The sequence below is a fragment of the Balaenoptera physalus genome (genome assembly GCF_965194825.1).
Source record: "Balaenoptera physalus genome assembly, chromosome: 7".
NCBI classification, from domain to species: Eukaryota; Metazoa; Chordata; class Mammalia; order Artiodactyla; family Balaenopteridae; genus Balaenoptera; species Balaenoptera physalus.
In genome coordinates, this window is record NC_138886.1 from 86,080,913 (window position 1) to 86,106,984 (window position 26,072).

Genomic DNA, 26,072 nt, shown 5'->3' on the forward strand with positions numbered 1-26,072 from the left:
ATAAATAAGGAGAAGTGTCTTTAAAGAGACAGCACTGAGATAAGTCTAAAAGGTGTTTTCCAAAATTGTTCTACACCCTCTGCAGCCAAGGTTATCCAGAACACTAGCATGCTGCCGTGGGGCACTAGAATCACATCCTCTCCTGCACAGGGGCCTTTCCCACCTGCCGGCCCCTCCTCTCCCACCAGCACCCCTCATGAGGGGACCCTGAAGTGTGAGTGAGGGATCAATGATTTGGTAAGGGGATGGGTTCCAGATGTTTCGCTGCAAACCTGGACAACACGGTCAGCTTAGATCTGTGCACACACTACTGGCCTCGACACATAGGATGTTCAGAACCATGCCTGAACCCAGCCCTTAGGGTTGGGGGGCCTGATGCTCTCACTTTCCATAATTAAAAGCATCAAAGGTCAACATGAAGGGTTTTCCTGGTGGCACAGTGGTTAAGAATCCACCTGCCAGTGCAGGGGACACGGGTTCGAGCCCTGGTCCGGGAAGATCCCACATGCTGCGGAGCAACTAAGCCCATGCGCCACAACTACTGAGCCTGCACTCTAGAGCCCGCGAGCCACAACTGCTGAGCCCGTGTGCCACAACTACTGAAGCCCACGTGCCTAGAGCCCATGCTCCGCAACAAGAGAAGCCACCGCAATGAGAAGCCCGCACACCTCAATGAAGAGTAGCCCCCGCTTGCCGCAACTAGAGAAAGCCTGCACGCAGCAACGAAGACCCAATGCAGCCATAAATAAATACTTTTTTTTTTAAAGTTTAGCTTAAAAAAAAAAGAATGTCCAAAACTTTAAAAAAAAGGTCAGCATGGAACATTTGGCAGTGAAAACACATTCAGGATAGCCTTTGAGTTCAGGCTTGCGTTCAGCAGGCTTTTGGCTCTTTGCTTTTGTTTTTTAAAGCAGTGTGATTCAAACCACTGAGTTTGCCTTGAGTCTGCCTTTACAGCCCCCGAGACAAGTGACTGTGACTGCAAGATATGTGCAAGGCCCAGCTCCTGGAAGCATGGGTTGCTATGGGTTGGGGGTCCTGGGCTGGCCTGGGGCCCCTTGAGAGCGCTCAGTGGGGACATGATACTGTCTTTGAGAGGAGAGGGGATACAAGCACCACTTCACTGGCCTCTGTAAAGCAGTAACTAACTTTGTTTTGTATTCAGGCTGTTTTTTCTCTTTCCTCCATAAGCCCCATCTCTGCTGCTCACCTCCCACCTCCCACCCCCCACTAGAGAGAAAGCCCAGTTCTTCACTCCCCAAAGAAATCAGGAAATGGTTGTAATAAAGTCATAACAGATCCCATGACTCTTTAAGGTTGTGAGTTTAAGGGCAATAGGTGCTAGTGTTCCGATGTGATTTATTCTTCAGCTTCTCTGCTCTCCTGCTGCAGGGGGAAAGATGGTATTAATAAGTTGTCATGCAAAAAAATTGACACTGCTATAAAAATAATCCTTCATTATGTATTTTTTCTTCACTGGCCTCCCGCTGCCAAAGTAAATGAGTAACGTTTTAAAGTATCGATTCTTTAACATCAAAATATTAGCCTTAATTTGATTTTTCTATCCCTTTTGTCTTCATGTGAGGAGAATAAAGCTAGCTAGAAATAACTGTGATAATTCTCCACATAGCAGTTCCCAGAAGGTGCCAAGAAATATACAGATCTTGTGATGGGTGGATGGGCCCTGGGCACTAGGGTGTTAGGGCAGAAGTGAGGGTGCCACCATTGACACAGGAAGCATCCTTCCATTGTGTTTCACTTACTTTCAGGGTAGCCTACTTGCTTCTCAAGATCTCAGCTGCTTACATAGTCACTTTACTATTTTGTGTCAAGCTCTGTTATTATATTCTTTTATATGTGGATAGGAAACTCTGGTTGCTTGCTGTCGAATTTAGGATGCTTTCCTCTGCAGGAAATAAAAAACCCAAATCAAACTGGTTTTAGTGGTAAAGAGAATTTTATTGGCTTATGTTGCTGAAAAATCTAAAGGCAGATAACTTCAGGCTAAGGTTGATCCAGCCACTCCACAGTGTTACTGCAGTGTTACTGGTTTCTTTCCTTTTACCAGCTTTGCCTCTGCTTTAGATCAAGAGTGGTCACAAGATGACTGGCAGCAGCTTTTGGGGGTCAAAGTGTCTCAGAAAAAATCTTTGTCTCACATTCTCCAAAAGGTCTTACTTAGGTCACGTGACTTATCAGTCCCTGAAGTTTGAACAAAATATACACAGGCAGACTCAGAGACATCGCAGGTTCAGTTCCAGACCACGGCAATGCAGCAAATATTACAATAAAGTGAGTCATAGGCATTTTTTGGTTTCCCAATGCATATAAAAGCTATGTTTATACTATACTGTAGTCTGTTAGGTGTGCAATAGCATTTTATCTAAAGCAAAAACAAAACAAAACAATGTAGATACCTTAGTTAAAAAATAATTTATTGCCAAAAAGTGCTAACAATCATCTGAGCCTTCAGCGAGTTGTAATCTTTTTTCAGGGATAACATCAAAGGTCACTGATCACAGATGACTATAACAAATATAACAATAATCAAAAAGTTTGAAATTTTGCAAGAATTACCAAAATCTGACACAGACACAAAGTGAGCAAATGCTGTTGGAAAAATGGAGCCAACAGGCTTACTCAATACTGGGTTGCCAGAAGCCTTCAAATTGTAAAAATATCTATGAAGCACAGTAAAGCGAAGCACAATAAAATGAGGTATACCTGTATTTTTTGTTGTTGTTTTGAGTGTTTCAGTTGACAAATATTGGTGCTAGAAATACGTCATTGAAGGCAGGGCCCTATATATTTTTCTGTTGGTCCCGATCCCTTGCTTTCCTAGACATACAGGATAAGAACAAGGAAATGAGGTCAGACAGGAGGGAGGTCCTTCCTGTGGTCCCTGAATCTGAAATGGGGGAGAAGGAGGAGAGCAGAGAAATGGGGGCATATTACCAATTAATAAAATTTAATTCAAGGAAATAAATTTTTGTTCTTTGCAACAATGTTCATAAAGAGACAGTCTTAATGGAACTGAAATATAGAAGAAATTTCTCTGTTGAATTTGTTAATTTCCCACAATTTGGACTTTCCTATTTATTTATAATCCTGTTGTTCTCCCCACCCCCTCCCCCCCCCCCCGCCTCCCCGCCCCCGCACCGGCATGGGGCCACATCCTTGCCCAAACCTGGGTTTTAGTGAACAATAAAGAATGTATAGATGACCTGGGACCTCTCTGCCTTCTCTCTTCAGTGGGCAGTTTGCAGTCGTGAAGAAATGCCGTGAGAAAAGCACCGGTCTACAGTATGCCGCCAAATTCATCAAGAAAAGGAGGACCAAATCCAGCCGGCGGGGCGTGAGCCGTGAGGATATCGAGAGGGAGGTCAGCATCCTGAAGGAGATCCAGCACCCCAACGTCATCACCCTGCACGAGGTTTATGAGAACAAGACGGACGTCATCCTGATCCTGGAACTGTGAGTGCTGTGGCTGGGCGGGGAGGAAGGTGGGCTGCAGGTTACCTGGCAGCTGGACAGCGCAGTGACCAGCCCCGGAGCCGCCTCAGGGATTGACTTGGCTTTACCAAGTTCAGGAACTGCAGTGGGTGGTGCGCTCTGAGGCTGGCTGCAGTTATCTGGAGTAATTCTGCAGCAGCTTCCATTGATGTGGTCCCACTTGATTTGCAAGGGCGTCCCCAATCTTGGGGTTCTTCCTCGTTTGTCATGAGGTCGTCTGTGTTTTGAGTTTCATGTTAAGCTTTAGGCTTATATTCTTCCCTCCTGTCATGCTGTTCCTCTGCCTTCCCTCTGTTTTCCTACTTCTCTTTTTCTTTCTTTCTCTATTCTCTCCCCTCTGTCTTACCACACCCCATTTTTAACTGTTGGAACTGTCAACACTCATGTGAAAGGGTAAAATTGAACCAGAATCACTCAGGGGTGATTATAGGACTTGTTTTTAAAGCGTTTTGCTGATTTTCTCAGGCACACCCTGCCCATCGGATGTTATTGTGGGAAACTGTAGCGTGATGTTCTGTGACGCGTCCCCCTGGCCCTGGCCCTCTGCCTGAGGGCCCCACTCCTGGTGATGAGTCCAGCAACATGGGCTGGCAGGAGAGGAGAGGAAGTCATCCAAGAACGTGCAACTGGGAGTGTCTCTGGGCTGTCTGGATGGAGGACACACATTAGTAACCTGAGGGCAGAGGGAGGGATGGATGGAGCAATCCTGGGTGGTTCTTAGTGAACCACCCATTTCCTGGAGCCTCGAATTAAGATGTGTCCATCTGCCAGCCCAGCAGCGCCCCCTTATGTGCAGATCTCTTAGGGCTAAGAGGTGATTTTTGAGACCAGGGGAGATGGAAGTGAAGGGAGGTATACAGAGGGAGCTCAGCCTTGAGGGCACCGCATTATGGGGACCTGTGCTTTGCAGTCACAAGGGCCTGGGATGCCCACTGCCTCTTGTTTCACCACTGGGATCTGGGCACATTCCTTTACGCGTCTGAGCAACAACCTTCTTAACTATAAATTAGGGTCAATAATACCTACCTCAAAAGGGTTTTGAGGAGATAAAAGAGATGAGAACATAAACATGTCTGGCTCATGGATGTGTTTAATACATGTTTCTGGGAAGTTCTCAACCTCTGCACTAGTGACATACTGGGCTGCATAATCCTTTGTTCAGGGGGCCATCCTGTGTGTTGTAGGATGTTTAGCAACATCTCTGGCTTCTACCCACCAGATAGCATCCTCTTCTCTAGCTGTCACAACTAAAAATGCCTCCAGACACTTCCACATGTCCCCCGGGGGGCAGATTCTTTTCTCCCCCTACCCGCCTCCCCACGCCCCCCCCACCCCCTCCTTGAGAACCACTGCTTTAAAGGAAGAGCAGGGTTTTAAAGGCACAGAGGATTAAGGGGCCTGCTCAGGGTTCAGCAGAGAAAAGACAGGAATCAGAGTGTAATCCTTGCTAAGGCTTTATATGGTGACTTGGAAACCAGACAGAACCAAGATCAAAATCCAGGGCAAATCCTTTACCATCTATCTCTAAGCCTAAATTTCCTCCCTTAAGACTGTTGTCAGAGACCATGAATGCAAAGTTCCTGGGAAAGAAATTATGTAGATCACAACTGTTTTGCGTTTTCAGAGAATTACCAGGTCGTCGTGCGTAGTAAGTCAAGAATGTAATTTGCTCCCTTTGTATATCAGAATGTACAAATGGTGCTGGGGAGTTACTGCCACCTGCGTGTGTATATTCTGGATTCAGCTTCTGTTGACGGACTCCCAGTTCATAGGTATTTTCCACTAGGTGCATTTATCTTGTGCATAAAATGGATAACATACAGGTTTTTTTTACCACTTGATTAAAATTTTTTTTTAATTATTATATAGTAAATTTGATGTTGGGGGAGGGTTGTGTAATTCTATGAAAGTTGACACACATATAGATTTGTGTAACCACCACCCAAATCAGGATTCAGAATAGTCCCATTGCCCCAAAAACTACCTTGTACTCTCCCCTTCTAGTCACACCCACCTTCTTCCCTCTACCCTCCGGCAATCACTGAGCCATTCTCTATCACTGTAGTTTTGTCTTTTCAAAAATTATATAAGTAGTATTATAAAGTATTCAATCTTTTGAGACCGACTTCTTTCACTCAACGTAATGCTTTTGAGATTTGTGCATGAGCCGTTTGCTCCTTTTTATTGCTGAATAGTATTCCATTGTGTGGTGTTTGTTTATCTATTCACCCATTGAAGGACATTTGGATTGTTTCTAATATTTGGTGATCATGCATACAGCTACCATAAACAGTCACATACATACTTGTGTGTGAACATAAGTTTTCATTTCTTTGGGGTAAATACCATTGAGTGGGTTTGCTGGGTCATGTGGTAAGTGTACATCTAACTCTACAAGCAGTTGCCAAACTGTGTTCTAAAGTGGCTTCACCATTTTACAGCCCTTCCAGCAATGAATGAGTGTTCCAGTTGCTCCATCAGCCCTTTGTATTGTCAATATTTGTTTCTAATTGTAGCCATTCTATTAGGTGGATAATGGCATACAGCTTTACATAGTTCATTATGTGGAGACCTTGAATAAAAGTTGAGTGAGCTCACAAAGAGCAACTGTTAGGTGGAAGGAGCAGGAGTAGTCTTAGGAGATGGCCCCTTCCCCACAGGGTCAGATGCATGTTTGTCTTCCCTGGGTATTTGCTCCTTACAGATTCCGGCATTCCCTGTGAGCTGATTGTCCTAGTCTTTTCACCCACTGGGCATGTGGGGAGTAGTGATGGTTACTTTTATGTGTCAATTGACTGTGCCACAGGGTGTCCCAACATTTGGTTAAACATTATTCTGGGTTGTGTCTTGAGGGTGTTTCTGGATGAGGTTAACATTTGAATCGTAGACTGAGTAAAGCAGATTGCCCTCCCCGATGGGGGTGGGCCTCATCTAATCAGTTGAGGTCCCAAATGGAACATAAAAGCTGACCTTACCCTGAATAAAAGGGAATTCCTCCTACCTGATGGCCTTCAAGCAGGGACATTGGCTTTTTCCTGTCTTCAGACTGAAACTGATACATTGGCTCTCCTGGGTCACCAGCTGGGTTCAGTGGACTCCACTTGCAGGTCTTGGGACTTGTCAGCCTCCATGACTGCATGAGCCAATTTCTTAAAATAAATCTCTTTCTCTCTTTATATCTGTACATCCTTTTGGTTCTGTTTCTCTGGAGAACCCTGACTAATACACTGGTACCAAAGACTAAGGAGGGAAAGTGCACCCTTGTTTTCACATCACAAGTCTGTCCCATTTTATATATATATTTACTTTGCCATGAAGAGGTGTTATAATTTTTAATAGACTATTCAAAATATTAGGTCTGCCCAGGAGAAAGAGTCATCTTTGCCTTTGAGAAAATTATTGTTGTAAATTCTAACAGCTTTAAAGGAAGATTTAGTCATCAGTGACATATTCCATCTCTTCTTTCCTTTCTTAGGAATGCTGGGATACAGTGGTGGTTAAGGAGAGAATAAAATGTAAGAATTTGTCAGAAAATAGCCCTATGACCTAATAGTGGCCCCTTGTCTGTATCCTCTGGTTCAGTAATCTTTGAGTGGATATATTTTTTTGATTTATTGCTTTGGGATGAACTCCATGGCAATAGGGCTTCCTTCAGGCTTACTAATGAAGCTTGCTCCCTTGTTGAAACTTCCCTCATTGAAGCCTGTTTCCACGTGGATGTGTGAGTTCTCACTCCCACATCTGGCCCTGTCCTTACCACTGAGACAGAGACCCCAAACCACCACTCCATGCACTATTTCATGAGCTGCCCCCAGTGATCTGGGCGAGATACAGAAATGATATCTTTTCCGTCCTTTGTACAGAAGCTACTTGGTGTCTGTGTTAAAGGCACAGTTGTCAAATCCTACTCCAGGATTTGACTTAAAATTTCTGTAAGCCCTGAAAGTAGTTTTGAAGAATGATATTTCCCCCACATGCTTCTCTGGAAAAGAATCTTTTCACACCTTATCTGCTATTGCAGCTCAGCAGAGCATATACAAGAAGGAGGCAAACCTGATGTCTCAAAATCACAATTCCATGTCCTCCACATCCCATTGTTCCATAATGAAGTCATACAAAAATCTCTTTGTTCTGTTACAGCTCACCCGTGCATTGTCACATGGGCAAGCCACTACAAAACTTTGATCTTCAGTGCTTGAGTCATTTCATAACTTGCCCTGTTACCTGGTGAAAAGTGAAGGCAAACAAAGTCAGTGCTAATCAGAGACACTGGCTTCTAGAATTCTGTTCCTAAACTTGCTGCTCAGAAACAGCTAAGTATTTCAAGCTGTGGATAATTTAGGGTCCCTCTGCCCAGACATGGGTCAAACCCAAATGCCTTTAGAGGCTGGACAGGTGATGTAAATGAGTGAAGTTGGTCTACACAAAGCCTCAGAATCAGGGAAGCATCAGGGAATGGTGGGGACTGTGGCTAACTGAACCCTCAGCCACTCTTCTGTTGATTGTTGCCATGTGGGATTTTGGATCCAGTGTTGCCAGATCCTGCAGTCTTTTTCAAGAAAAGTCTGGTATCTAGGTTTTTAATTTTGGCAGTTAATTCATAGTATTCATGAGCAGACAAAATAAAGCCTTCCTGAAGGTCACATGTGGCCTTCACAGAACTCCAGATTCTAGCCTGTTTTATGTGAGCAATAAGTATTAGCAGCAGGTGGTAAATACAGTCAGAGACAGCCCCAAAAGGCTAGCTATTCTGTTGGAAAGGCAAGATACACACTTAGCATTACAAAATGATTTTTTAAATGTCCAGTATGGTTTACCAGTGGTTCTCAAACTTTAGCGTGCTTCAGAATCTCCTGAAGGCTTGTTAAAATACACATTATTTGGCTGCACTTCCAGAGTTTCTGAATCAGTATGTCTAGGGTAAGGCCCAAGAATTTACATTTTAAACAAATTCCCAGGTGATGCCGATGCTGCTGGTCTAGGGTTCACCTTTTGAGAAGCTGTTGTAGGTTGAATTGTGTCTCCCCCAAAATGATATGTTGAAGTCCCAACTCCCTTTATCACAAAATGTCCCCTTATTTGGCAATAGGGTCATTGCAGATGTCATTAGTTAAGATGAGGTCATACTGGAGTAGAGCGGGCTCCTTATCCCATGTGACCTTATAAGAAGAAGGCCATGTGGAGACAGAGACCTGGGGAGAAGGCCATGTGGAGATGGAGGATTGAAGTGATGCAATAGTAGCATCTACAAGCTACTAGGAGAGAGGCCTGGAACAGATTCCCATTGGAGCCCTCAGAAGGAACCAAGACCACAGCCCACACCTTGCTTTCAGACTTCTGGCCTCCAGAACTGTGAGATAATCAATTTCTGTAGTTTTAAGCCACCCATTGTGTGGTACTTTGTTACAGGAGCCTTAGCAAACTAATACAGAAGCACTAGAATAGAAAACTACCCGTTGCTGGACTGCAAGCCCACTCATGTGTTAACCGAAAATTCTGTAAGCCAGTTAACAACAAAATAAAGCACCTAATCATGGTAATTCCATCAGGCAACCAAGAAACAGTGGGATGCATGACTCTTCCTCCCTGCAGGAAGCTTGCGCAGAGGAGGGCTTGAGTGGGGTAGGTGATTCTGGGTCTACCTTAAGTCAGGAATGGACATCACCCTGTCATGGCCTGCTTCAGGAGGGTCACCTGAGCTTTGGATAACCTGTCTGAAAGGTTACCCTGTTAAGAATTATAAACTAAAAATCCTAGAATTGCCATGTAAACTTGGCATAGTGGATTGTTCCAAAGAAATCAAGCCAGTTTGGGTCTCCAACCTTAAATTTTCCCCTTTATTTGTTCTGCTTGGAATTTAAAGCAGGTCTTTTAGTTAGAGTAATCTTCTCTCTCTCTCTCTCTCTCTCTCTCTCTCTCTTTCTCATAGGAATTTCAGTTTAATTAGTGCAGTATGCAGTGGTTGTAGCCAGGTGCAGGACATGGAATTAATGCACTCTTTTTATTTATTTAATAAAGTAAATTTTATTACTTTTTCTACTGTGGTAGAAAACACATAACATAAAATTGACCATGTTAAACATTTTTAAGTATACAGTTCAGGAGCATAACGTATTCACCTGTATAACAGGTCTCCAGAACTTGTTCATCTTGCAAAATGGAAACTCTATACCAATGGAAGAACAACTCTCCTTTTCAGCTCTCTTTCTGACTTTGTCTAAGTTAATAATTTCTGGAATTCAGTTTGTTCATTGCAAACAACTGCCGAGTTGTATTCAGATATTTGTGTAATATTAGATTACTTTATGCAGGATCATTGTTAAGTTGGCTCACTCTCTCGTAGCCAAACGGAGATGCAGACTCATAAGAATATAAATATGATTGCTTCATTGTACATCAGCACAGTGGATGTATGTGGATAGGTTCATGCTTCACTGACAGCAAATCCAGAATTGCAAGGGCCTTTCAAGAAGCAAATGCAGTGATTAAAGTGATGGTTTCAGGCTACCTTAAAAGTGGCAAAGTTGTACTAAGCTGAATGCCGTTGTAGGGACATAAGTGATGCTGGTAAATGAGGCGTATCTGACACCAGGGGCCTTTCAGTCCCCCGCCCCCATTCTCTACTGCTCTCCTGGTCCTCACAAGACACAAAAACACATTAAGATTGCTAAAATGCTTTCCTTCCTTCCTTTCTCCCTCTGTCTCTCTTTCTCTCTTTTTCTTTCTTTTTCTTTTTCTTTCTTTCTTTTTCTTTCTTTCTTTCTTTCTTTCTTTCTTTCTTTCTTCCTTCCTTCCTTCCTTCCTTCCTTCCTTCCTTCCTTCCTTTCTTTCTTTCTTTCCTTCCTTCCTTCCTCCCTTCCATCCTTCCTTCCTTCTTTTTATTTTTCTTTTTCACTGCTACATTTGTTCTCTCTTCCCTGAGCTCCAGCCAGCTCTTTTGACTTTTTGAACTTTTGTTTTTATTCACAAAGGTAATTTCAAGAACTGTTCTGGGTTACACTTTTGACTTCTGGATCCTCAGATATCTACTATTAGGCAAGAACAGAGAACTGAAATGCATTTGGCAACAGTCTCAACTTTTCACAACAGAATTAAATTTGTGTAGAATAGGTTATTTTCCACTCAGGCATTCTCTTGAGAAATAAAACCCTGTAGGTATGTCTTCCCCCATTCTCTTACTTCTTGCTAGTTCAGTTGAAAGTGTTTCCTTAGTGTTTATTAAATGGGCATTTTTATTCACTTAAATGGATTATTTGATTTCCAGATGGTCTTAGAAAAATTGGGACAATGAAAATCATAAAAACAAACCACACCTAGTATCTGTGAGCTCATAGATGTGCAGTTTTTATCATATATTCATAATTTTAATATCTGGCTCGATTTACTCTGTGCTGTATACATAAGTTATAGATAGTGAGTATTTGAAATCTTTGCTTATCTCCAAGAAAGGTGTATAATTGTTAAGGTTTGGTAAACTGGGGTAACACTGCTGCCTGCCAACCTCAGAGACTTCCATAGCTGCAGTGATGGGCTATTAATCCCTCCTCAGGGACCACAGATTCTACTTTATGATGCTCTGGGGTACTCCAAATCCCTGGGAACTGTTCACACTTCCTCTTGGAAATTCACAGCCATGTCACAGATCTCATTATTCTTCCTGTCTTGGTTAACCACTCTCCTAATCAACACTTCGAGAGCATGCAAGAGAAGGTTACTCTGTGGAATTGTGGCTTCAAATGACCCCTCAGGCATTCTGGTTTCCCCTCTTGCTCTGCTCCCTCTCCTTGCTGCTCTGGTTTCGTCTGTCCGAGGTGGGGGCCGTCCTGGACACAATCACAGCCTCGCTGCACTGCTCAGCTTCTTTTCTGCCCCCAGAGCCCAGGTCCCTCCCAGGTCGAGAGCTGCTGGTTAGGTGGCCCACGTTCAGTCCAGACCTTCTGCCTGGCTTGCCTCACGCTGCTCATACAGCACCCACGTCTAGGCACACTGTGCCCAGAATTCTAGGGTGGTGGTTGGGGTCAGCTTTGGGAACAAGAAGCTGTGGGGGGGACTCCCCCTGAGCCAATGCTGCAGAAGAGAGAGCATCCAGATCACAGGTCATGGGTGGGATTCCCTTATTAGGCTAGTATTTAGAGTAGATCAGTAACAATCTCTCCAGAACATCGATGACTCCCTGGGAGCCTCCCTTCTGCCTCACACCATTGAAAAATGTTGTTTAAAGAACAAACAGAAGGTCGAAACCTTCAAGATGGTGGAGGAATAACACATGGAGATCACCTTCCTCCCCACAAATACATCAGAAATACATCTACATGTAGAACAACTCCTACAGAACACCTACTGAACGCTGGCAGAAGAGCTCAGACCTCCCAAAAGGCAAGAGACTCCCCACATACCTGGGTAGGGCAAAAGAAAAAAGAAAACACAGAGACAAAAGAATAGGGATGGGAACTGCACCAGTGGGAGGGAGCTGTGAAGGAGGAAAGGTTTTCACACACTAGGAATCCCCCTCGCAGACGGAGACTGAGGGTGGTGGAGAGGGGGAGCTTCGGAGCCATGGAGGAGAGCACAGCAACAGGGGTGCAGAGGGCAAAGTGGAGAGATTCCCACACAGAGGATCGGTGCCGACCAGCACTCACCAGCCTGAGAGGCTTGTCTGCTCACCCGCTGGGATGGGTTGGGGCTGGGAGCTGAGGCTCAGGCTCCAGAGGTCAGATCGCAGGGAGAGGACTGGGGTTGGCTGCGTGAACACAGCCTGGAGGGGGCTAGTGCACCACAGCGAGCCAGGAGGGAATCCAAGAAAAAGTCTGGACATGCCTAAGAGGCAAGAGATTGTTGTTTCGGGGTGTGCGAGGACAGGGGATCCAGAGCACAGCCTAAAGGAGCTCCAGAGATGGGCGCGAGCCATGGCTATCAACGCGGACCCCAGAGACGGGCAGGGGATGCTAAGGCTGCTGCTGCAGCCACCAAGAAGCCTGTGTGCAAGTACAGGTCACTCTCCACACCTCCCCTCCCAGGAGCCTGTGCAGCCCGCCACTGCCAGTGTCCGGTGATACAGGGACAACTTCCCCAGGAGAACACACGGTGCGCCTCAGGCTGTTGCAACGTCATGCCGGCCTCTGCCGCCGCAGGCTCGCCCTGCATGCTGTACCCCTCCCTCCCCCCGGCCTGAGTGAGCCAGAGCCCCCGAATCAGCTGCTTCTTTAACCCCGTCCTAACTGAGTGACGAACAGATGCCCTCAGGCGACCTACATGCAGAAGCGAGGCCACATCCAAACCTGAACCCCAGGAGCTGTGCGAACAAAGAAGAGAAAAGGAAATCTCTCCCAGCAGCCTCAGGAGTAGCGGGTTTAATCTCCACAATCAACTTGATGTACCCTGCATCTCTGGAATACCTGAATAGGCAACGAAGCATCCCAAATTGAGGCGGTGGACTTTGGGAGCAACTGTAGACTTGGGGTTTGCTTTCTGCACCCAATTTATTTCTGGTTTTATGTTTATCTTAATTTAGTATTTAGAGTTTATTATCCTTGGTAGATTTGTTTATTCATTTGGTTGCTCTCTTCCTTTTTTTTTTATATACAGATATATATATTTTTTTCTTTTCTCTCTTTTTCTTAGTGTGTATATATATATGCTTCTTTGTGTGATTTTGTCTATATAGCTTTGCTTATACTATTTATCCTCAGGTTCTATCTGTCCGGGTTTTTTTTTCTTTTTTTTTTTAAGTATAGTTTTTAGCGCTTGTTATCATTAGTGGATTTGCTTTTTGGTTTGGTTGCTCTCTTCCTTCTTTCTTTCTTTTTTTAAATTATTTTTTAATTTTTAATAATTTTTAAATTTTTTATTTTAATATCTTTATTTTATTTTACTTTATTCTTTTCTTCTTTCTTTTTTTCTCCATTTTCTTCTGAGCCATGTGGCTGACAGGGTCTTGCTGCTCCAGCTGGGTGTCAGGCCTGTGCCTCTGAGGTGGCAGAGCTGAGTTCAGCACCAGAGACCTCCCGGCTCCACGTAATATAAAACGGCAAAACCTCTCCCAGAGATCTCCATCTCAATGCTAAGACCCAGCTCCACTCAACGGCCAGCAAGCTCCAGTGCTGGACACCCTATGCCAAACAACTAGCAAGACAGGAACACTAACGCACCCATTAGCAGAGAGACTGCCTAAAATCATAATAAGGTCACAGTTACCCCAAAACCCAACACCGGGCGTGGTCCTGCCCACCAGAAAGACAAGATCCAGCCTCATCCACCAAAACACAGGCACCAGTCCCCTCCAACAGGAAGCCTACACAACCCACTGAACCAACCTTAGCCACTGGGGGCAGACACCAAAAACAATGGGAACTACAAACCTGCAGCCTACGAAAAGGAGAACCCAAACACAGTAAGCTAAGCAAAATGAGAATACAGAGAAACACACAGCAGATGAAGGAGCAGGTAAAAACCCACCAGATCAAACAAATGAAGAGGAAATAGGCAGTCTACCTGAAAAAGAATTCAAAGTAATGATAGTAAAGATAGTAAAGATGATCCATTATGGAAATATAATGGAGAAAATACAAGAAACGTTTAACAAGGACCTAGAAGAACTAAAGAGCAAACAAACAATGATGAACAACACAATAAATGAAATTAAAAATTCCCTAGAAGGAATCAATAGCAGAATAACTGAGGCAGAAGAACGGATAAGTGACCTGGAAGATAAAATAGTGGAAATAACTATTGCAGAGCAGAATAAAGAAAACAGAATGAAAAGAATTGAGGACAGTCTCAGAGACCTCTGGGACAACATTAAACACAACAACATTCGAATTATAAGGGTACCAGAAAAAGAAGAACAAAAGAAACGGACTGAGAAAATATTTGAAGAGATTATAGTTGTAAACGTCCCTAATATGGGAAAGGAAATAGTCAGTCAAGTCCAGGAAGCACAGAGAGTCCCATACAGGATAAATCCAAGGAGAAACACGCCAAGACACATATTAATCACACTAGCAAAAATTAAATACAAAGAAAACATATTAAAAGCAGCAAGGGAAAAACAACAAATAACATACCAGGGAATCACCAAAAGGTTAACAGCTGATCTTTCAGCAGAAACTCTGCAAGCCAGAGGGAGTGGCAGGACATATTTAAAGTGATGAAAGGGAAAAACCTACAACCAAGATTACTCTACCCAGAAAGGATCTCATTCAGATTCGATGGAGAAATTAAAACCTTTACAGACAAGCAAAAGCTAAGAGAATTCAGCACCACCAAACCAGCTTTACAACAAATGCTAAAGGAACTTCTCTAGGCAGGAAACACAAGAGAAGGAAAAGACCTACAATAATAAACCCAAAACAATTAAGAAAATGGTAATAGGAACATACATATCGATAATTACGTTAAATGTAAATGGATTAAATGCTCCAACCAAAAGACAAAGACTGGCTGAATGGATACAAAAACAAGACCTGTATATATCCTGTCTACACGAGACCTACTTCAGACCTAGTGACACATACAGACTGAAAGTGAGGGGATGGAAAAAGATATTCCATGTAAATGGAAATCAAAAGAAAGCTGGAGTAGCAATTCTCATATCAGACAAAATAGACTTTAAAATAAAGACTATTACAAGAGACAAAGAAGGATACTACATAATGATCCAGGGATCAATCCAAGAAGAAGATATAACAATTGTAAATATTTATGTACCCAACATAGGAACACCTCAATACATAAGGCAAATGCTAACAGCCATAAAAGGGAAAATCGACAGTAACAGAATCATAGTAGGGGTCTTTAACACCCTACTTTTACCAATGAACAGATCATCCAAAATGAAAATAAATAAGGAAACAGAAGCTTTAAATGATACATTAAACAAGATGGACTTACTTGATATTTCTAAGACATTCCATCCAAAAACAACACAATAAACTTTCTTCTCAAGTGCTCATGTAACATTCTCCAGGATAGATCATATCTTGGGTCACAAATCAAGCCGTGGTAAATTTAAGAAAATTGAAATTGTATCAAGTATCTTTTCTGACCACAACGCTATGAGACTAGATATCAATTACAGGGAAAAAATCTGTAAAAAATACAAACACATGGAGGCTAAACAACACTACTAAATAACCAAGAGATCACTGAAGAAATCAAAGACGAAATCAAAAAATACCTAGAAACTAATGACAATGAAAACACGAAGACCCAAAACCTATGGGATGCAGCAAAAGCAGTTCTAAGAGGGAAGTTTATAGCAACACAATCCTACCTCAAGAAACATCTCAAATAAACAAGCTAACCTTACACCTAAAGCAATTAGAGAAAGAAGAACAAGAAAACCCCAAAGTTAGAACAAGGAAAGACATCATAAAGATCAGATCAGGAATAAATGAAAAAGAAATGAAGGAAACAATAGCAAAGACCAATAAAACTAAAAGCTGGTTCTTTGAGAAGATAAGCAAAATTGATAAACCATTAGCCAGACTCATCAAAAAAAAAGGGAGAAGACTCAAATCAATAGAATTAGAAATGAAAAAGGAGAAGTAACAACTGACACTGCAGAAATACAAAGGATCATGAGAGATTACTACAAGCAACTCTATGCCAATAAAATGGGCAACCTGGAAGAAATGGACACATTCTTAGAAAAGCACAACCTTCCAAGACTGAACCAGGAAGAAATAGAAAATACAGACCAATCACAAGCACTGCAGTTGAGACTGTGATTTAAAATCTTCCAACAAACGAAAGCCCAGGACCAGATGGCTTCACAGGTGAATTCTATGAAACATTTAGAGAAGAGCTAACACCTATCCTTCTCAAGATCTTCCAAAATATAGCAGAGGGAGGAACACTCTCAAACTCATTCTATGAGGCCACCATCACCCTGATACCAAAACCGGACAAATATGTCACAAAGAAAGAAAACTACAGGCCAATATCACTGCTGAACATAGATGCAAAAATCCTCAACAAAATACTAGCAAAGAGAAGCTAAGAGCACATTAAAAGGATCATACACCATGATCAGGTGGGGTTTATCCCAGGAATGCAAGGATTCTTCAATATATGCAAATCAATCGATGTGATAAACCATGTTAAAAATTGAAGGAGAAAAACCATATGATCATCTCAATAGATGCAGAGAAATGTTTCGACAAAATTCAACACACATTTATGATAAAAACCCTCCAGAAACTGGGCATAGAGAGAACTTACCTCAGCATAATAAAGGCCATATATGACAAACCCACAGCCAACATAATTCTCAATGGTGAAAAACTGAAACCATTTCCTCTAAGATCAGGAACAAGACAAGGTTGTCCACTCTCACCACTATTATTCAACATAGTTTTGGAAGTTTTAGCCACAGCAATCAGAAAAGAAAAATATATAAAAGGAATCCAAATCGGAAAAGAAGAAGTAAAAATGTCACTGTTTGCAGATGACATGATACAATACATAGAGAATCCTAAAGATGCTACCAGAAAACTACTAGAGCTAATCAATGAATTTGGTAAAGTAGCAGGATACAAAATTAACGCACAGAAATCTCTTGCATTCCTATACACTAATGAATAAAATACCTAGGAATAAACCTACCTAAGGAGACAAAACACCCGTATGCAGAAAACTATAAGACACTGATGAAAGAAATTAAAGATGATACAAACAGATGGAGAGATATACCATGTTCTTGGATTGGAAGTATCAAGATTCTGAAAATGACTGTACTACCCAAAGCAATCTACAGATTCAATGCAATCCCTATCAAACTACCAATGGCATTTTTCACAGAACTAGAAAACAATATTTCATAATTTGTGTGGAAACACAAAAGACCCTGAATAGCCAAAACGATTTTGAGAAAGAAAAACAGGGCTGGAGGAATCAGGCTCCCAGACTTCAGACTATACTACAAAGCTACAATAATCAAGACAGTATGGTACTGGAACAAAAACAGAAGTATAGATCAATGGAACAGGGTAGAAAGTCCAGAGATAAACCCACACACATGTGGTCACCCTATTTTTGATAAAGGAGGCAAGAATATACAATGGAGAAAAGACAGTCTCTTCAATAAGTGGTGCTGGGAAAACTGGACAGCTACATGTAAAAGAATGAAATTAGAATACTCCCTAACCCCATATACAAAAATAAACTCAAAATGGATTAAAGACCTAAATGTAAGGCCAGACACTATCAAACTCTTAGAGGAAAACATAGGCAGAACACTGTATGACATAAATCACAGCAAGATCCTTTCTGACCCACTTCCTAGAGAAATGGAAATAAAAACAAAAATAAACAAATGGGACCTAATGAAACTTAAAAGTTTTTGCATAGCAAAGGAAACCATAAACCAGATAAAAAGACAACCCTCACAATGGGAGAAAATATTTGCAAATGAAGCAACTGACAAAGGGTTAATCTCCAAAATTTAGAAGCAGCTCATGCAGCTCAATATCAAAAAAACAAACAACCCAATCCAAAAATGGGCAGAAGACCTAAATAGACATTTCTCCAAAGAAGATATACAGATTGCCAACAAACAAATGAAAGGTTGCTCAACATCACTAATCATTAGAGAAATGCAAATTCAAAACTACAATGAGGTATCACCTCACATCAGTCAGAATGGCCATCATCAAAAAATCTACAAACAATAAATGTTGGAGAGGGTGTGCAGAAATGGGAACCCTCTTGCACTGTTGGTGGGAATGTCAATTGATACAGCCACTATGGAGAACAGTATGGTGGTTCCTTAAAAAACTAAAAATAGAACTACCATACAACCCAGCAATCCCACTACTGGGCATATACCCTGTGAAAACCATAATTCAAAAAGAGTCAAGTACCACAATGTTCACTGCAGCTCTATTTACAATAGCCAGGACATAGAAGCAACCTAGGTGTCCATTGACAGATGAATGGATAAAGAAGATGTGGCACATATATACACTGGAATATTACTCAGCCATAAAAAGAAATGAAATTGAGTTATTTGTTGTGAGGTGGATGGACCTAGAGTCTGTCCTACAGAGTGAAGTAAGTCAGAAAGAGAAAAACAAATACTGTATGCTAACACATATATATGGAATCTAAAAAAAAAAAAAAAAAAAAAAAGGTTCTGAATAACCTAGGGGCAGGGCAGAAATAAATACGCAGATGTAGAGAATGGACTTAAGGACACGGGGAGGGGGAAGGATAAGCTGGGGTGAAGTAAGAGAGTGGCATGAATGTATATATACACTACCAAATGTAAAATAGATTGCTAGTGGGAAGCAGCTGCATAGCCCATGGAGATCAGCTCGGTGCTTTGTGACCACCTAGAGGGGTGGGAGGGAGACGCAAGAGGGAGGCGATATGGGGATATGTATATACATATAGCTGATTCAGTTTGTTATACAGCAGCAACTAACACAACATTGTAAAGCAATTATACTCCAATAAAGATGTTTAAAAAAAAAAGAACAAACAGAAATAGTTCTAAAAACAACCTTATATTGCTTTTTTCCCTTATTTGTCTTTCCAAGTAACTGAATATTACCTCACTTTCTTATGTTTCTTTTTTCTTTTTTTATGTGTCTAACTTGTTTTCATTATGGTCAAAATCACTCTAACGCAGATGAGGAACCTCAGCAGTCGGTATTTCCTTGTTCCATCCTGGAATGTCAGTTTCATTTCCAGCCTCTAAACGAATGTAGTTACCAGTCATGGCTACAGTGAAACGTGAATGCTGCTATATTGATGAAATTAGGTGTAAGTGAAACATGGGCTAAAGGACCTCGTCCTCCGTAGATGACAGAATATTTTCCCCCAATAGTTTGATGATAAAATTCAAGTAGAATTGATTGTTTCAGAAACACAGGGTAGAATGTTCACTTGTTTTGAGTCATGTGCAGTCGGTGTGGATCTTTATAAACTTCCTTGAGAGAGAGGATAAAGGACAAGAGAGACTTTCCTTGGAGAAGAAAGAGAAGCTGCACTTCACTGAGTCTTCGGGTCAGTCAGTCACTGAGGAGCCCCTGCCTTATGTTTTCTCATTTAGTCCTTGGGCACAAGCCCAGGAGGGTGGTATCGTCACCACCCTCCAGATTTGGAAAGCTGTGCCTATGCAATCCTGATAGAGGGGTGGGGGATTCTAGCTCTCAGACAGCTTCTCAGGGAGGGAAATTTTTTGTTTGAGTCCTGAAGTTCTGCTGAGCCCCTGTAGGACTTAGCCTGCAAGGCTAAGCCGTCATCTTTGGGGGTTGGGGGGAGGGTGAATGAAATAAAAGACCACCTTGGAGCAGGGAGGGTGTTCCAAGTCTACCCCCTCACCCTCTTCCTCATCTAGGGCTGCAGTCACCTTGGACCGTGACCTTCAAGGGCAGTGATGCTCACATTCCAGTGGCTCTTGAGCCGCATTTGCTCCTCTCAATTTCAAAGCAGTGACTTAGCAGCTTTTGAAAGCCAATCTGGACCTTGAGGACCTTTCTGTTTCTCTCTTTGGTTCTGCTTCTCCGGCAGTCATGTTGTTCGTACCCCTCATTTCTTAGTACTTCCATGATGTTGGGAGAGAGCAGAAAATGTTCTAGTGTTCCCATGGGAATGAAGGTGTCCAGGACAGCTTTGGGAGGGCCCTGGTGTGTGTATTTGCCACCCTCAATACGTTTCTTTGAGGGCAAGACCATGTCCTGCTTTGGGTCCCACAGCACTTAAGACTGTTCTTGGCCCAATAAATGTATGCAAAGTCCAGATACAGTCAGAAGAACATCACAATGTGATGGAAGGGGTCACGTGTGGCTCAAGAGCCAGCTGACCACTGATGGAGACATTTTTCTTTGTGAGATGCTGATTGACTTACTTGGGCTTCAGGAAATGTAGTACTCTTGACTAAGTTTCTTAGAAAGTAAGGAATAAAACCTTCAACCTGAGGGTTTGAGTCAGTCTGGATTCTACCAGAAAGCAGATGGCACACACAAGCAGGGAAATTTGAAGAGCATTTAATAAAGAGACTATTAATAGAGGTGTGTCCAAGGGTTAAAGAAAACAAGTGCTGGGAAAGCACCCTGGAACTAGTGATAGCAAGGTGCTCCCCCCACCCTTAGATCTGAAGGGTAGGAGAGGGAGTGGCTTAGGAAGGATAACTTCCTGGAGAGAAGAACCACCTGACCTGAGCTGAGTGCTCAGTAGTGGGACTCGGCCCTTCCTTGGCAACCTGGCAGGGGAAACAGGGTTGACCTCACTCTCCTTCCCTGTTGATGCTGCCTATTGGCCAAACCAAACCGGAAGCCAACTGACAAGGGAACCTTTTCATTCAGTCTCAGTGAGCAGCCTCCCTGCACCCAGAAGTGGATGGAGAAGAGTAGAATTTGGACCTGGAGAGGTAAATAGAAAACAATCTTGCTCTGGGTTTAGAGGGGTTTTTTTCTTGATTCTCTAATCCTTTGGACACTAAGTATTTCCAGTCCAAACTTCCTGGCACCCCCTCATGAAATCTGTCCAGACCTGAAAAATACCAATTTGTCACTGGATGGTTAGGATCCATTTGATCTCATGCCCTCTTTTATCAAAGGCTGTGTGCCCATCACACATTCTTAAAAAGGAAGTACTTTTTTTGAAACATGACTCCCTTTTGTTTTCCCCGTTTTTCACTTTATTAAAAACTCTATTGGAGTGAGGAGGTGGAGACATGGAGGGCAAGGCTCGAAGTCCTGGCTCTTTGACAGGCAGTATTTCTCCTTTGCCAGGGTAACTCACCCAACAGAAGAGTTGTGTTCATCCTGCCTCTTTTACCCCTTGAGTGCTGCGTCCCTCTCTGAAGGGACAGGAGTTGTCTTCATGCTCCTTGGCATCCATGTGTCTAATGGTGGCAGCGGGAAGGATTTCCATGGAGATGGGAAGCACTCTGTATCTTCTTTCCTGTGATTCTCATTCCCTCTTCAGATCACTTTAATATGCCTTCCATTTCTCTACTTGCCACTGAAAGGACTCTTGCCGGAGCTTTCTAATTCACAAAATTCTTTAATATATATACAACCCATGATACTCAACTATCACCTTCCAATATATTGATATCCCTACAGCTATATCTCTCAGTCTCTCTGCAACCCCACAATTGCTTCTCCAGTTGCCTATTCAACATCTCTACCCAAATGGATCTCCCCAAACTTAACATGTCCTAACTGAACTCATAATCTTGCACTCCCCAATTTACTTCTCCCCTCTCCTTCTCTAGCTCGGTTCATGGCATCACCATCTTCCTGGTTGCCCAGCCTGGAAACCTTGGCACCACCCTTGCCACTTCCTTCTCCCCTCACTCCCCACTGACCTACACAGCCAATCTTTCATTACATCCTGTGGGTGCTGCTTCTGAAAGAGCTCCTGAATCCCTCTCTTTGTTACATTGCTCATACTTCTTCCCTGGTCCAGGATCTCATTAACTCTCCCCTGAGTTATTACAACATCCTCTAGTTTCACTTCTGTCCACCTCATCCCCAGATTTATTATAAAACAGCTACTTCTCTTGCTTAAAAGTCTTTGATGTGAATAAGCATGTGAAAAGATGCTCAATATCGTTCATCATTAGGTATCCCTACAAATCAAAACCACAGTGAGACCACGTCACATCCAGTAGGATGGCCATAATAAAAAAACACAGACAATATCAAATGTTGGTGGGGTTTTGGAGAAATTAGAACATTTTCCAAAACATTAACATTGCAATGTAATTAAAATGTAATGTAACATAATTACATTGCTAGTGAGAATATAAAATTGTTCTGCTACTTGGAAAACAATTTAGCCATTCCTCAAAATGTTCAACATAGAGTTACCATATGACTCAACATTTCCACTCCTCAGATTATACCCAAGAAAAATGGAAATATATGTTCATACAAAAACTTATTCATGAAGTATGTAGCAGCATTATTCACAATAGCCAAAAAAGTTAAAACAACCCAAATGTCTATCAACTGATAAATGGATAAACAAAAATCTATACAATGGACTATTATTTGGCAATAAAGAAGGCAGAGGTACTAATACATGCTACTGTGGATGAATCTTCGAAACATTATGCTGAGTGACAGCAGCCAGTCTCAAAAGACCAGATATCATATGGTTGATGAATATGAAATGTCCAGAATAGGCAAATCTGTAGAGACACAATGTAGATTAGTGGTTGCCTTGAGAACGTGGGGTATCAATGGCAGGGAATGAGGAGTGGCTACTAATGGGCATGAAGTGTCTTTTGGGACCATGAGAATGTTCTAAAATTAGATTGTAGTGATAACTTCACAGCTCTGTGAATATAGTAAAAACCATTGAATTGTAGACTTTAAAAGAGTCAATTATATAGGAAATCATATCTCAAGAAAGCTTTAGAAGATATCTTTGATGGCTCCCTCCTGCCTGCAGAATGAAGCCCACAATCCATAGAATGGTGTAGGATCTTTGAACCCATGTCCAGTCCCCTCCTTATATCCAACCACTTCCCCTGCACTCCTTTGCCTGTGCCCCTGATGCATGATTCACAGAGAATCTCTTGTCTTTTTCAAATTTTGCCAGGCTTCTAGGCACCCCCAACCTGTGTTTATGCTGCCCCCTCTGCCTCTCACACCATACCTTGTTCACCTGGAGAACTCCTACCCATCTGTCAAAGCTCAGCTCACACATCACCCTCTCTCTTTGGCTTTCCTATCTGCCCCAGTTAGATTTAATTGCTTTCTTCTGTGTGTTTTCGTCGCCTTTGAGAAGTGTGTTGATTATAGCACTTACCATACTATATTTTATATATATTTATATATACTTTTATATATATTTTTTGTGTTGTTCCCCTGTAATGGATTGTGAGCTTTCTAGGAGATATGCTAGTGTTATATTTACTTGTCTTTCCATCTCAAGCCCCTAGAAGAGGGCATAAATATTAGTGCACAGGCAGTGTCCGGTAAAAGCGGCTGAAGTTGAATTCAGTTAAGGAGACTAGCCGGGAGATCCTGATGAACAGCGACGAGGGGTTTTTCTAGAGTTAGGACAGTGGGATGAAAGGAATTAACAAAGCCAAAAGCTCTGCTTCGTTTGTGATCTGTGAAAGTTGCCCTCTCTCCTGAGAACAGAGCAGTTTGTCACCTTAGCTAATTTCTACCTTGGGCCTGAATAGGACCATAAGTTTAAGCTGAGTGCATGGGATGAGGAAAGAGTAGGATAGAAGGATAGTTGATGGGATTCCGAGGGTCAGGAATTGAGAACCTACAATATGCCTGACATTGTGATGCCAATGACCATCAGAGGTAGGCGGCTAAAATTAAAGCTGCTGATTGTCATTGGCATCTGGTATAATAATGCCCATCACATGGCAGGTACTCAATAAACATTTATGCAAATGAAAAAAAGAAAGAAAGCTTTTCAGACCATCAAAAGTCACCCTTGCCCATTATAGCATTCTGCATAGAGCCTGCCCTTCTCAAACCTGGGCATGGTCTCAGGCTGACCATGCTGTTGGAAAAGAGATCCAAATCCCATCTCCATCTTTCTTCGAGGCCTCCGGTGGGGGGGTGACTCTCTGCTCTCAGCCTTCTCTTCCAAGGAGCAGGTTTCAGCCTTCCCTTTCCTTCCCTCCATTTACCGACCAAGGTGGCCAGTAGGAGGCGCTCAGCTCCACGCCACTCCTTTGCCCATGACTCCCCACCTTCTGCCGGTGGCCATGTTTTTGGCGCTCTCAGGGGGAAGCCGAGGTTGGGCATGACCTGAGAGCCTCCCACCTGCTGAGTGACTATCAACTCCCTCACCTTTTCCACCTCCTCCGCCTCCAACTCTTATTCCTCATCCTCAAATCCATCCTCAAACTCAAGGGAAAGACCACTTTGCTCTATACCCATTTAAAATCACAGCTTTCCACATCGCGGGTAGCCTGGCCCACACCGTGCATACTTCAGATTGGCCGGTGCCACCTATGTGATAGGCCATTGGTCTTTCATCCTGTGATTTCCAGGTCATTAGCAATAGTCAGCAGCTTTCATCTGAGCCCTTCGGGCTGGATTGTCATAGAGAATAAAGCTGATCAAGGAGTTGGAGGAGATGGATCCCTGTGCTTCCCCAGATAATAGCCTTGCCTTGTTTGCAACTAGACGAGCCAGATTGATTTTGGAAATAGCCTCCATCTCTGGCTGTTCCCGTGTGGTTTACTTCCCACTGGCCTTTTGTTCTCGCACCAGTTACAATGACCCAGGCTGAAGAGATGTCTGGCTGCCCGGTTTTTCCATTTGCCCCACTTTTGATTGACCTCTGGAGCCATTAGAGTAGAAAGAGGCTTGTCAGATGCTGTGGTCAGCCTTGCTGTTGAGTTTCTCATGTCCCTTTACGTGAGTACCTTCTTTAATTGAAGAAATCTGCGTGGACATATTGAAAGGAGGGACCAGTCTGTCTCTCAGCGCCTTCTTTACCAGCCCCCAGCCTACAGCAGTGCTGCTCAGCCCTTGTCATGTGACACTGGTTTGGGGTAAACAGATGAGGCTATTCATGTCTGGAGGTGACCATCCTTTAGGTCCAGATGGGTACCTCTGGGCCCCATCCAGACACCTGAAGGCTGGGACCCCTCTACCTCTGTTCATCTGTACCCCACCTGTGGTAACCCAGTTGGCAGGCTCAGCCACTGAACTCTGGGACACCAGGCCCAGGAGGCTACATGTGGCCTTTCTAGCGAGCTTCTTGCCTGAGCCACCTCAGCCGGGATTCCTGCATTCCTGGGCCACCTGTGTGTGGCCTTCCTGCATCTCCTGACCTCCCTAAGCTCCTCAGGGATGAGCAGTCTTTATGTGTATCATGTAGCCTCATGTGTATCGCCCTCATTGTTGGCGTGGCACTTCCTGAGGATCCTCCAGACTCTGTCTCTCTCTTGAAATGTAGGGCTGGGACTGTGTGCTCTCCTCAGGATGTGGACGGATGGGGAGCCACTTGTCTTCAGGTTTTAAATCCACCGTGCATTCCCAGCACAAGTGGCTAAGGATCTCCTGTGACGCTGGTTCCCTTCCTTGCATGCTAGCATCTACTTTTTCTCATCTGAATTTTTTATAATTTCACCTGGAGCCGACACTTTTGACTCTCCCTCTCCACCCTCCCTTTCTTCTTCCCCACCACCCCCATTAGAACAGAGGCCTGGGTGCCCCCAGATCTGGGGCTGCTTATCACTCTAACTCAGAAACGCAAGGTTCTCCAGACGGCATGCTGGGCTCCCAACACAGCCCTTTCTCGCACACTGTTCCCTCTCTCCAAGGGCACCCTTCGGTCTCATGGAATTATCGGGGAAGCACATTGAGCCATTGCTCTACAGAGGTTTTTGTTCTTGCTGTCTTATACCTTTTTCCCTTTTTTCCTTCCTAAACTGATATACTCCATCATTTTTTGTTTCTGGGAGGTTTCTGGAAACTTGAAACTGATTTTATCTATTTGGCGTATTTTTATGTTCCCTCCCCCATCCCTTTCTCTTTCCCATGTCCCTTTACTCCCTAGCCAGTATGGGGGAAAAATGCAAGTAGGGGATCAGAAAATGAGCAAGTGCTCAGTGTTGG

The 26,072-nt window shown here is 43.1% G+C and overlaps 1 protein-coding gene across 7 annotated transcripts in view; it reads left to right on the forward strand.

The window, feature by feature from the left end:
* DAPK1 (death associated protein kinase 1) overlaps positions 1 to 26,072 on the forward strand; it is a 214,594-nt gene that overhangs the window by 105,933 nt on the left and 82,589 nt on the right. For all 7 annotated transcript variants that reach the window (XM_082469582.1, XM_082469576.1, XM_082469579.1 and 4 more), the window contains exon 3: positions 3,253 to 3,474. In XM_082469582.1, the coding sequence (XP_082325708.1) occupies positions 3,253 to 3,474 (222 nt within the window). The remainder of the gene's footprint in view (positions 1 to 3,252; positions 3,475 to 26,072) is intronic.